Source organism: Typopeltis vanoorti, chromosome 23 (assembly GCF_054136105.1).
Source record: "Typopeltis vanoorti isolate ZY-2024b chromosome 23, IOZ_Tvanoo_1.0, whole genome shotgun sequence".
Taxonomy (NCBI): Eukaryota; Metazoa; Arthropoda; class Arachnida; order Uropygi; family Thelyphonidae; genus Typopeltis; species Typopeltis vanoorti.
Window position 1 is genome coordinate 62,951,609 of NC_143571.1, and position 12,538 is coordinate 62,964,146.

The 12,538-nt window shown below is 38.3% G+C and overlaps 1 protein-coding gene across 3 annotated transcripts in view; it reads right to left on the reverse strand.

Annotated features, from left to right (window-relative positions):
- Window positions 1–12,538, reverse strand: part of LOC150093908 (proprotein convertase subtilisin/kexin type 7-like) — a 261,148-nt gene that overhangs the window by 100,337 nt on the left and 148,273 nt on the right. For all 3 annotated transcript variants that reach the window (XR_016550296.1, XM_090412667.1, XM_090412668.1), the window contains exon 10: window positions 607–774. Coding sequence is in view for 2 of the 3 variants with exons in the window: in XM_090412667.1 (XP_090268793.1) it covers window positions 607–774 (168 nt within the window). In the remaining variant the exon portion in view is untranslated. The remainder of the gene's footprint in view (window positions 1–606; window positions 775–12,538) is intronic.

The following is a 12,538-nucleotide window of genomic DNA, read 5'->3' on the forward strand; positions in this document are numbered from 1 at the left end:
CAGGGGTACTCCTAAACTGAAGCAGGCTAAATAGCCGTAATTATAATAGTTTATTAAGAGGAGTAACATGGGAGTTTTCCCAGAAATAATATACATAATTTACTTTTATTTACTTTTTTTTAAAAAGTTAGGAAATTATTGACCATTTTAGTTATCTTACATTAGGTACTAAGGTGGCACTTTTTAGAATTGTCTGTTATTGTTTATTTGTCATTCTATAATCCTGTACTGAAGACGCTGTGACACTTAGGCAAAAATTTTACATTAAATAAGTTTTTTATGTGAATTTTCCTCCGTTTTTTATATTTATTTGTAAAAGTACAAAAACTAAGTCCTGGAAACCCTCATTTGGACTCTGGAGATATAAGTCCTGTGATGATGATGGTTTTTGTTACAAAAATTTCAAAATACAGAAACTAAAAACTTGTCTCTAGATAGCACTTCACAAAAAAGATTCAGAAATGTACAGTATAAGGAAGACCTCAGATTAACTAAATATACTACTGACACAAAAAAATGCAACAAAAAAAATAATAAATAAATATAAGCAAAAATTTGGAATTCCAAATGCAATTCAAATTCCAATTGCTATCATAATGTTATTACCTTCACAGCAGTGAGAACAAGAATGTATTGAACATCTCTCCACGAGAGACAAGGCCGAACATCCAACATCAAAGCTATCATTCCTGCAGCAAGTGGAGCTGCAGCAGATGTGCCTGTATGATGATGTGTACAACCAGTACCATCAACTTTTGTCCAATCTGATGTTACCTAAGATATTAAAAAAAAAACTTTGATTTCCTACTAGTTTATAAACCATTTTTTTCCATTATTATTTCAAAGGAATTTTCTAACTTCAAAATTTAATATATGTTGATACTATGTTACAACAGGTAATTTGAAAATATCCTAAAGCATTTTAAACACATCTAAAAAATGACTCGCTAAGCCAGTACATGTACAATATTAGTTTTATGGAAATGATTTTTGGGGGATTTATTGATCAAGTATATTTTGGAAACAAATATGTTATACCAACTAGTTTCACCAACTGAGGCTGTTGGCATCTTCAGGGTACATAACTGATATAAGGCACTTAAGGCAAAAAACTGTTACAAACTATAAATCAACCGATTCCAATTATATTTGACAAAACAGAACGCAAACAATACATGCAAAGCGTGTGCATGATCTCACTTGTTATTTAGGAACGTTCTATAATTGGCACTATAATTTAGTTCTTGTATGTTTAGAGATCTAATAAGAGTCTTTCAGATCTCGGGCAAGATTAATCCTTTCCTGTTAAGGTTTTGTACAGAACGGGTAACCGTTGTGGCTTCTTTAATAATTCGGGAGTGGAAATCCTCCTCCATGTAAGGAATGGAGCTTTTTTCCCATTCTATGATATGGTTAGTTCTGGAGAAATGAAACGATAGACCCGATTTTTCTTCTCTGTTATTGTTTATGTCTCCGATGTGTCCCCTTTGTCTAATCTCAATGCTTCTTGAAGTCTGGCCGATATTATTTAAACTGCACAAGCAGGATATGTTGTAAACTCCAGCATATTTGAAGAAAGGATGGCTATCTTTTGCGGATCTTAAGAGTTGCCTAATCGTTTCTGTAGGTTTAAAAGTCATTCTTATTCTATGGGGTTTGAGGAGTCTTGCAACCTTATTAGAAACTGTCCCCACGTATGGAATGGCGATTGTACTAACATACTGTATATCATCTCGTTGTCTTTGTGGGGATCAGAGAAATGTATCTCGTGGACAAGTCTCCAAGGGTAGCCATTCATGGTGAGGTTGTTAGATATTAGTCAAAATTCATCTTGGAGATCTTGTTGATCTGTTGTAATGCGGAAGGCTCGCTTTTTTAGCATGTGTACAATGCTATGTTTCTGCGAAATGTGGTGGGAGGAGCTAAATTGCAAATAACGTCCTGTATTTGTGGGTTTTTGGTAAACTAAGAGGCTGAGATAACCATTTGTTTGCTTCTTAATTAGGGTGTCCAGAAAAGATAATTGGTTATCTTTTTCAAGATCTAGAGTGAATTTGATTGTATGGTGTAATGAGCTGATTTTGTTTAGAAAATCAAACAGTTCCTTTTTTGTGTGTGGTTCCAAACGATGAAAATATCATCCATGTATTTCCACCATATTGTGGGTTTATTGTCTACTTGAGATAAAATTTTACTTTCAGGATCTTCCATAAAAAGGTCAGCACAAGATGGTGAGAGAGAGCTACCCATTGCAAGGCCAGTCAATTGCTGATATATGGTTTTATTCCATAAGAAAAAGTTTGATGTTAAACAATGATGGAACAGGGAAGTGATATCTTGCAGAAATAAACTTCCTAAAATGTTGATAACTTCTTCCACAGGAATGTTAGTGAATAGAGATGTAACATCTAGGCTTGCGAATAGGTCCATATTGGAGATGAAAATGTTGTTCAATTTCTCTATGAAATGTTGCGAATTTCATATGTAATCAATCATCCGAATTATAGATGTGTTGTTTGAGAAGGCTTGCAAGGTGTTTAGATAACAGATAGGTGGGCAAGTTGATACCATCTACAATGGGGTATAATGGTATTCCATCTTTTTGTACTTTTGGAGTGCGATATAGTCTTGGTGTTAGTGTATGCATAGACTTCAGTCTTTAAGTCTGTAGGCCAGTTCACCATGTGACGCAATAAATCGTTGGTATCATTGTGATTCTTTAATGTCGGATCTGTGACTAGGACACGGTAAACAGACGTATCTGATAGTAAGTTGCTAATTTTATCTTCGTAATCCCTGGTGTTTAAATGGTGGGTACCCTTGGAGACTCGTCCACAAGATACTTTTCTCTGACCCCCCACAAAGACAACGAGATGACATACAGTATATTAGTACAATCGCCATTCCATATGTGGGGACAGTTTCTAATAAGGTTGCAAGACTCCTCAAGCCCCATAGAATAAGAGTGACTTTTAAACCTACAGAAACGATTAGGCAACTCTTAAGATCTCCAAAAGTTAGCCATCCTTTCTTCAAATATGCTGGAGTTTACAACATACCCTGCTTGTGCGGTTTAAATTATATTGGCCAGACTTCAAGAAGCCTTGAGATTAGACAAAGGGAACACATCGGAGACATAAACAATAACAGAGAAGAAAAATCGGGTCTATCGTTTCATTTCTCCAGAACTAACCATATCATAGAATGGGAAAAAAGCTCCATTCCTTACATGGAGGAGGATTTCCACTCCCGAATTATTAAAGAAGCCACAACAGTTGCCTGTTCTGTACAAAACCTTAACAGGAACCGAGGATTAATATTGCCCAAGATCTGGAAGACCCTTATTAGTTCTCTAAACACACAAGAACTAAATTATATAGTGCCAATTATACAACGTTCCTGAATAACAACAAGTAAGATCATGCACACACTTTGCATGTACTGTACGCGTTCTGTTTTGTCAAATATAATTCGAATCAGTTGATTTATAGTTTGTAACAGTTTTTAGCTTTAAGTGCCTTATATCAGTTATGTACCCTGAAGATGCCAATAGCCTCAGTTGGTGAAACTAGTTGGTATAACATATTTGTTTCCAAAATATACTTGATCAATAAATCCCAACAGAAGTCATTTCCATAGTTTTTGTGGTCAAGAAAATACATTTTAACAGTATTAGTTTTAATTTATACTCATCATCATCATCATCATCAAATGTTCAATATACTGCATGGACTAAAATTGTGGCTAGTGTTTTCATATTATGAACATAGAACTCTGCAAGTATTAACATTTTCAATGTGTAACAGAAAATTTTCAATTCAGTAATATACTGTGTATATATATATATTGCTCTATTTTTAACAATTAATTTTGATGTTCATGAAAAACAAATTCCTAATCACAACAAGTTTAAAAGGCAAACAAACAAACAAAAAAAAAAAAAAGAAAAGAAAAAGTGATTACACTCAACAATGCAAGCTCTGTTTGGTCTGTAGTTATTTCAAATAGTTAGTGTTCCTAATAAATGGAACACTAACTATTTGGATTCAAGATTACAATAGGAAAAAACTAAGGCTTTGTTTTTCTACACTGCAAAGGAATTAATGGAGAGTGGGCTTGCTATAAACAAATGCACAAAAACAAAAGTGAAAAAAAATTAATTATTTTCAAGTTATGTATATTTACAATAAGTTTGTTTATAACAAATTAATTGAATTATGCATTTTTACTATCTTTGTATTAAGGTAAGTTATTTCTGAAACCCGTTAACAAATTTATCAATATATCTTATGAAAAATAAATTTAACTCATGAACCTTCGACTTAAAACACATTTCCAAGAATGTATTATATTCATAAGTTGGAGTTTGCCTGTATGGGCTATATATTGCTCTACACGAGGTGGTATCAAAAGGTTGCGAGACTAGGTTTGCAACACACCAACAGATGGTAGCAAAAAGCTGCTCGCACAGTCACAGGGAGCACCTACCTTCATAAGTCAGTGTGCCAAAAGACATCGTCCTGTGTACATTGGGAGCTGTGCAACGGATGCTATTCTGACCACCTGCGTTACCACACCTGTGATTTCATCGTGAACAGCAAGTCAGAACAAAGAGCAAACGTGAAATTATGCATAAAACTGGGCAAATCTGCCACAGAGACGTTTGACATGATTTGGCAAGTTTACAGCAATGCTGCAATGAGTTGTTCGAGGTGTTTTGAGTGACACATGTGCTTCAAGAGTGGAAGAACATCACTGGAAGATAAGAGATCAGGAAGACTTCAATGAGCTCAACCCCCCAAAAATGTCGAAGACATTCGGCAACTTGTGAATGAGGATCGTCGGAGAACACTCCACAACATTGCTGCCATTGTCGGTGTGTCATACAGAACAGTCCAGGCAATCCTCATGTGTGATTTGAACATGCGCTGTATTGCTGCCAAGTTCGTCCCCAGGCTGCTGACCCAGGAGCAGAAGGAACACTGCATCGAAGTCTGCCAAGAACTCAGTCAGCGTGCTGTGGATGACCCATCCTTCATGTCGAGGATCATTACCGGTGACAAAACTTGGGTGTACAGGTACGACCCTGAGATGAAGCAACAGTCTTCACAGTGGAAGACCCCCATCATCTCCATGACCGAAAATCAGCATGCACTTTGACTCAACCAAGTGCATGCTCATCGTCTTTTTCGAAATTCGTGGCATTGCACATCGAGAATTCATCCTCAGGGGCCAGACCGTCAATAGCAAGTTCTACTGCCAGGTTTTAAGGCATCTGAGGGAGGACATGCTGTGAAAGCGACCAGATCTGTGGCACGTAAAAAACTGGATGCTCCACAACGAAAATGCACCCTGTCACCGAGCTCTCCTCACATGCGAGTTTCTCGCCAGAAACAACATGATCTCACTTCCACACCCACCCTACTCGCCAGATTTCGCTCCTGCAGACTTCGTCCTCTTCCCAAAGATGAAGATCCAGCTCAAAGGTCACCGTTTTGACACCATTGCAGAGATCCAGCGCGAATTGCAGAAGGTGCTTGAAATGCTTCAAAAAGAAGATTTCCAGGACACATTCCAGAAGTGGCAAGAACGCTGGGAGCACTGTATTGATATGCAAGGGGACTATTTTGAAGGTGATAGTGTGTAAACATAGATAAATAAAGTAATTTCTCGTAAACAGAGCTAGTCTCAAAACTTTTTGATACCATCTCATATGTCTCCTCAGAATTGTAGCATTTGGAAGAGCATTTCTCTTGCCACCGGTCTTTTTTCAGATCTACAACACTAAATACATATCCTGATTATATTCCAATGATTCTGACTATTTCTATATGGCCTCACTTGTGGTTCTCTAAGACTCTTTTCAGGTATGCTTGCATGTAACAATCAGCAAGAAAATTATAGATGTCATATTTAGTCTTACTTCCCTTATTTTACAGATGAGTATACTATGAAAGCGCTACACCAAACATTTGGAATTTGACCTTCTGAATTATATAGGATGGGATTGAATGCGATGGGTATAGCGTGTTCAGGAGTGACAGGGTGAATAAAAAGGGGGGAGGAGTGTTATTGATGATAGCTGATGAGCTTCAGCCAAGGAGTATAGAAGTTGAACTGCAGGATGGGGAAAAAAGCACATTTGAGGCTGTTTGGTGTGAGATACAATCTAGCAGAACAAAATATACAATTGGGTGCTGCTATAGACCGGGTGATGGAGTGGATGGTGGGAATAGTATGCATAAGCAAATAGAAGAAATGAATGGAAAGAGGGTAATTATTATGGGTGATTTCAATTATGGTAATATTGACTGGAAAGAGGAGAGGGCACATGGGAGGAAGGAATTGGATTTTATGCAGTTATTAAGGGACAACTATCTACGGCAACATGTATTGGAGTGCTGTATGGGGATTCGCTATTAAGAGGCGTAATAATTGAGAGTTTAACGAAGTCGTACCAGCCGGGTGCGAACATAAAGGACGTCAGCGAATCTATTCGACTGCAAAAACAGAAGGTGAAAGAGATGATAATAGTGGCAGGAACGAATGATTTGAAAGAGGACAAAATGGAAATGATAGAGGATGTGAGGGAGTTGTTTGAGGTAGCAAAAGAGAAGAGTGAGAGAGTTAGGATGGTGAGTATCTTACCGCGGTATGACAGCGAAGTGTTTAGAAGGAGGGCCATAATTGCCAATGACTTTATGCGTGGGTTATGCATGGAGAGTGGTGTGGAATTTGTGGATGTGTGGAATGAGTTCGATGGGCGAAAGGACTTATATAAGATGGATGGGTTACATTTGAATGGAGTTGGTGTACGGAGACTTGAAAGAGTGTTGATGAATGATGTGGAAGTGGATGTACAGACTCAGGGAAACTAGATTTATTAAGAGGGGGGGAGTAGATATGCAGACTTTAGGGGGGGCAGTTAAGTGTATGAATGAGTATATTATGCCCGGGCGAGTACGACGGACAACAAATCAGAATGGGATAATTAGTATAAGGAATCAAAGTAGGGATGGGACAAATGGGCTTCTGCGATTCATGTACACTAATGCCAGGAGTATTAGGAACAAGAAGGAAGAGTTTTTGGCCATGGTTGGCACTTCCAGGCCACAGGTTGTCGGTATTAGTGAAACATGGCTGACAGAAGATGATAAAGCTAGTGGGATTGAATGCGATGGGTATAGCGTGTTCAGGAGTGACAGGGTGAATAAAAAGGGGGGAGGAGTGTTATTGATGATAGCTGATGAGCTTCAGCCAAGGAGTATAGAAGTTGAACTGCAGGATGGGGAAAAAAGCACATTTGAGGCTGTTTGGTGTGAGATACAATCTAGCAGAACAAAATATACAATTGGGTGCTGCTATAGACCGGGTGATGGAGTGGATGGTGGGAATAGTATGCATAAGCAAATAGAAGAAATGAATGGAAAGAGGGTAATTATTATGGGTGATTTCAATTATGGTAATATTGACTGGAAAGAGGAGAGGGCACATGGGAGGAAGGAATTGGATTTTATGCAGTTATTAAGGGACAACTATCTACGGCAACATGTATTGGAAAATACCAGGGGGCAGAGAGTGCTGGACCTAGTAATTGCAACTGAGAATGTGGCTGTAACGAACATGACCTTGTTGCCACCAATTGGTGAGAGTGACCATAAGGTCATGACTTGGGAGGTGGCTAAAGGAGTCGAATTTACAATTAAGACAGGGTATATGTGGAATTATCGGGCTGGTAAGTATGACAAGCTTAGGTGTGTGCTTGGCTCAATGCCATGGCATGTAAAACTGCAAGGGCTGGATGTTGATGGTGCATGGGAGGTGGTCAAGAACTGTTTGCAGGAGGCAATGGTTGACTGTATACCAAGAGTCCAAATAATAAATCAGGTAGGGGTTAAATGGATAAATAACACTATTAAGCTTGAGCTGCAAAAAAAGAAACAATTGTGGAGGGAATTTAAGGAGAAGGGTGACCATCAGGTGCATGAACAGTATAAAGCTCAGGCCAGGATGGTAACAAGGGTGGTAAGAAAAGCAAAAGCAGATTACGAAAGGAAATTGGCCATGCAGGCTAAAGAGAATCCCAAACAGTTTTTTCAATATGTTGCAAGTAAAAGGAAAAATGCTCATGGTAGAATGATCTTAAAAAATGCTGAGGGTAGGGAGGTAACTGAATCAGTCGATGTTGTGGAATTACTGAGCGAGCACTTTGCAAGAGTATATCATCCAGGTGGTGGCCTTGCGGAAATGGAGGAACCAACAGCTTATACTGGAATTGTGATGAATGAGGTAGAGGTAACTAGTCTGTTACAGAACCTCAATGTCAATACATCTGTAGGATTGGATGGTATACCAGCTCGTGTCGTACGTGAAGCGGCAAAAGAATTGTCAGTGCCCTTGACCATTATGTTTAATTTGAGCCTCAGGACTGGGTCAGTCCCAAGGGGGTGGAAAGAGGGGAAAATAGTTCCACTGCACAAAGGTGGTTCCAAGGCTGCTGTTGAAAATTACCGGCCAATCAGCATAACAGGAATCATTATCAAGGTCTTAGAGAAAATAGTCAAGAGGAAAATACAAGATTGGATAGAAGAAAATGGGATACTGTATCGGGGACAGCATGGTTTTGTGAAGGGTAGGTCATGCCTCAGTAACTTGCTCACGTATTATAACACAGTGACGGCTGAACTGGATAAGGGTAATGGGTTTACAGTGATTCTGCTGGACCTTGCTAAGGCCTTTGACAGGATACCACATGGAATTCTAATCAGTAAATTGCAGCATATGGGAATGGACATAGGGTTGGTGAGATGGATAGGAGGGTGGTTGACGGAGAGATATCAGAGAGTGGTTTACTCAGGAGTAGAGTCCACAAGACGGCCTGTGACTAGTGGTGTACCACAAGGATCTGTTCTTGGACCACTGCTGTTTAATTTGTTCATAAATGATATAGGAAAGGATCTGAGAGGAACAGTTCATTTGTTTGCGGATGATGCAAAGTTGGGTAGGGCAATAGTGAATGCAGATGACGTCAAAATTTTGCAGGATGATTTGGATAGATTGGAGGTCTGGGCTAGGGAGAATGGATGTCAATTTAATGTGGCAAAATGTAAGGTTATGCATTTTGGGGTGAAAAGATGGGAGGCAGTTTACTGCATTGGTGGAACAGTGCTCCAGGAAATTGATGAGGCACGAGATTTAGGAGTGTTGGTGGATAAGGAATTGAAATTTAGGGGACACATTGCAAAAGTGGCCAAATCAGCTCATCAAATCACTTGGTTGCTGAAGAATACGTTGACAAGCAGAGACAAGCAGGTTATTGTTCCTCTGTATCGAGCCTTGATAAGACCTCATCTCGACTACTGTGCTCAGATTTGGTCACCTAGGTTTCTTCTTGATGGGGAGGAGGTGGAGAGGATCCAGAGGCGAGTGACCAAGATGATAGCAGGTCTGTGGAATGAACCGTATGAGAACAGGTTGAGGATTTGTGGGTTGCAAAAATTGGTTGATAGGCGGAGGAGGGGAGATATGATTGAGACATTCAAATTACTGAAGGGTTTCTATAAAATTAATTCAGAAGATATTTTTGAGAACAGGGCTGGTTGTGGGAGGACTAGGGGACATCCATGGAAACTGGGCAAAAGTGTGGTTAGTAAAGGTGTTAGAGCTGGGTTCTTTACTTTTAGAGTAGTGAATGAGTGGAATGCGCTCCCTGAGTCTGTGGTGGATGCTGTGACAGTGAATGAGTTTAAGGCGAGGTATGATAGATACTGTATGAATGTCGAATAGTTGTGATGAAAATGATTTGGGGGCTCCCTCGATGAGTCTAATGACTCCCTGGAGTTGCCCGTAATAATAATAATAATAATAATAATAATAATAATAATATAATGTAACCAATAATTATTTAAAGTTATACTTTATGCTGCCTTGTAATTAAAATTTCTTTAATTTAGTTTGTTGAAAACAAAAAGAATTCAGTTTTAATGGTGTTAACTAACAAGCATGTGCTTTTTAATCATAAAACTGCTTAGAATGCCATCAATAAATCAAACAAACTCGTTAAACAAGAAGTGTTTTGCTGATAATAACAAAAAAAATTTAGATGCCATATAGCCCTGTGAAAATAGCATTTTTTCCAAGAAAGACGATTAGATTTGATTCTAGACATTAACTAGAGAAACTTTCTCAAAGCCTTTTTAAGAGCCAATTTCTAAGTTTGGCGATCTTTGGCACAAGCAAGCAGGATATTCCCACCAAAAAAAAAATAACCACACAGCTCAAGAAAAAGTGACTAGAACTCTTATTATTTCTAGTCAATAACATCTGATTGTGGAAGTTATCTGCTGTACTTTCATCACCAGAAGCATATCATAGTATTGATAATCTTGAGCCAGCTACTAGTGAGAGCTCAGCTTGAAGATTAGCTGACCAGTGACCTTCAAAAAGTTAATTAAATGGCCTCCCTTACTCCTATTATCCTTACTATAAAAGTCATTGGAAGTTTTGAGGAAAGAAGATTTAATGTCATTATATATGAGTCCCCCCCCCCACTTTAAAACGTTCTTCTGTTAAAGTTTATTAAAATTGTTTTTAAGGGGCTTGCTTAAGGTTCAATACTAAATAACTGGAAAGAAAAGAGACCTTTACATAGGTGATATCAATGCACAGTGGTGACCAGAACATAGGACCCAATGGCCAGTGTTCATCTTTCCTGTGGAGATACTGAGCTGGAATTTGGAACTGAATCGTATTCAGTTTTACTTTAAAAATGCATTGACAGTAACATAATCAAATATGACAGTGGAAAGGATACTGTCCAGTAAACAAGGTCCCTCCTATTTATTGAGGGAAAACCGGAGGGGAATAGTGAAAAGTTAACTACTGAAACATTCTCAAAAGAATGAAATAGAAGCATCACCGATGGAAAGGAATTCGCAAAATTACAGAAATACGCACAGACACAAATGGTATTACGGAGACAGACTACAACAGTTAGGAACCCTTTGACAATGGTAATTAGGGAAAGGAAGAACATTAGTATTCAATATCAAAAAAAAATTCAAGAGACAAATTCAAGTAGAGTTATGTGGACATATTTTAAGCTAGGAAATAGTGCCAATAAAAAACAGGTTTAAGAAGGACAGAGTTAAGGCTGCATTGTCAAAATGTTCCATGAAAAGATTGGCGAGAAGAGCTTATCTGTGGCTTCAATCTGATTGTAGTTTTTTCCATGCCATATAAAATAGCCTGAGTTCATAGTAAAACATAATAAAGCTGCTATGTCAGGGGAAAGAGTATCTGAATTAGTTCTGAGGTTACGTTTTAGGGGTACATCAGTGAATAGGGCAGTTTGACTATGTCAAAATTGACCATAACGTCAGTATCTGACATTATGGTCAGTTTTGAAACAGCATCCTTGTTCACTGATGAACCTCTAAAAAAAAAACTCTAAACTAATTCAAGTGCTCTTTCCACCTAAAAGCAGCCTCGTTCAGTTTTATTTTTATAATGAAGTCTTAAATTACAAACCATCACGAAAAAGAAAATTGGGACATCCTCTAAAGAGATTCGACGATAACTTCTAAGCCTGGAACAGGCCACTCTAGGCCCAAATCTTTTGGGCCTAGAGTGGCCTGTTCCGAAAAGCATGATGATGATGAATGAATTTAACCTATTTTATGTAGCAAGAAAAAAACTTACAAGCAGATTGAAGGAGCAGTTATGAGATTCTCTCCTACCAATACCTTTTCTGTCAATTCCTTAAATATTAGTTATTATGTCTAACCAGCGTATAAGCCTCTCAACAAGAATACCAATACCTTTATGGAACATTCTGAAAATACAGTCCTAAACTCTGCTCTTAAACCTACAATATGGCTATGCTATGTGGATATGTTCTTATTTGGTCACATAGCTGGGATATGTTGGAAATGTTTCAGCACACACCTCAACAGTCAACACCAGAGGATCCATTTCAAAACTGAAAAGATAAACAATAATTGTATGTCCTTCCCTGACAACACTCTGGTTACCAAACTATTCAATGGATCCATATTCTTTTCTGCCTACAGAAAACCTACCCATACTGAAAGGTATATTTGTTACATCACCACCCCTCCCCTCCCAGCAATATAATATTATCAAACTTCACAAATTGAAGTATAACCATTTTCTTGGACTACACTAGTTTCTCCACTGAAATCAATCATATCCACTACAAATTTTTAGCCATCCTCTTCACAAAATCAACAAAACATTGTGCCCATCCTTAAAAAATTTGCCTCCTCAATTAAGAACAAAAAATCACCATTGTCATTCACTACATGCATGGTGCCTCAGAAAAAAAATTTGTACTTTAAAAAGATATGGCACACAGACCTCCTTTAAGCTATACCAAAAATCAGTTATTTGTATTTGCTCATCAAGACTCTCTCAATCATCTAGACCATACGTGGCCAACAGTAGGCCTGCGGGATGCATGCGGTCTTTAGCATGATTTTGTGTGGCCCGCAGCAGGATAAAAACTATATTAATACTC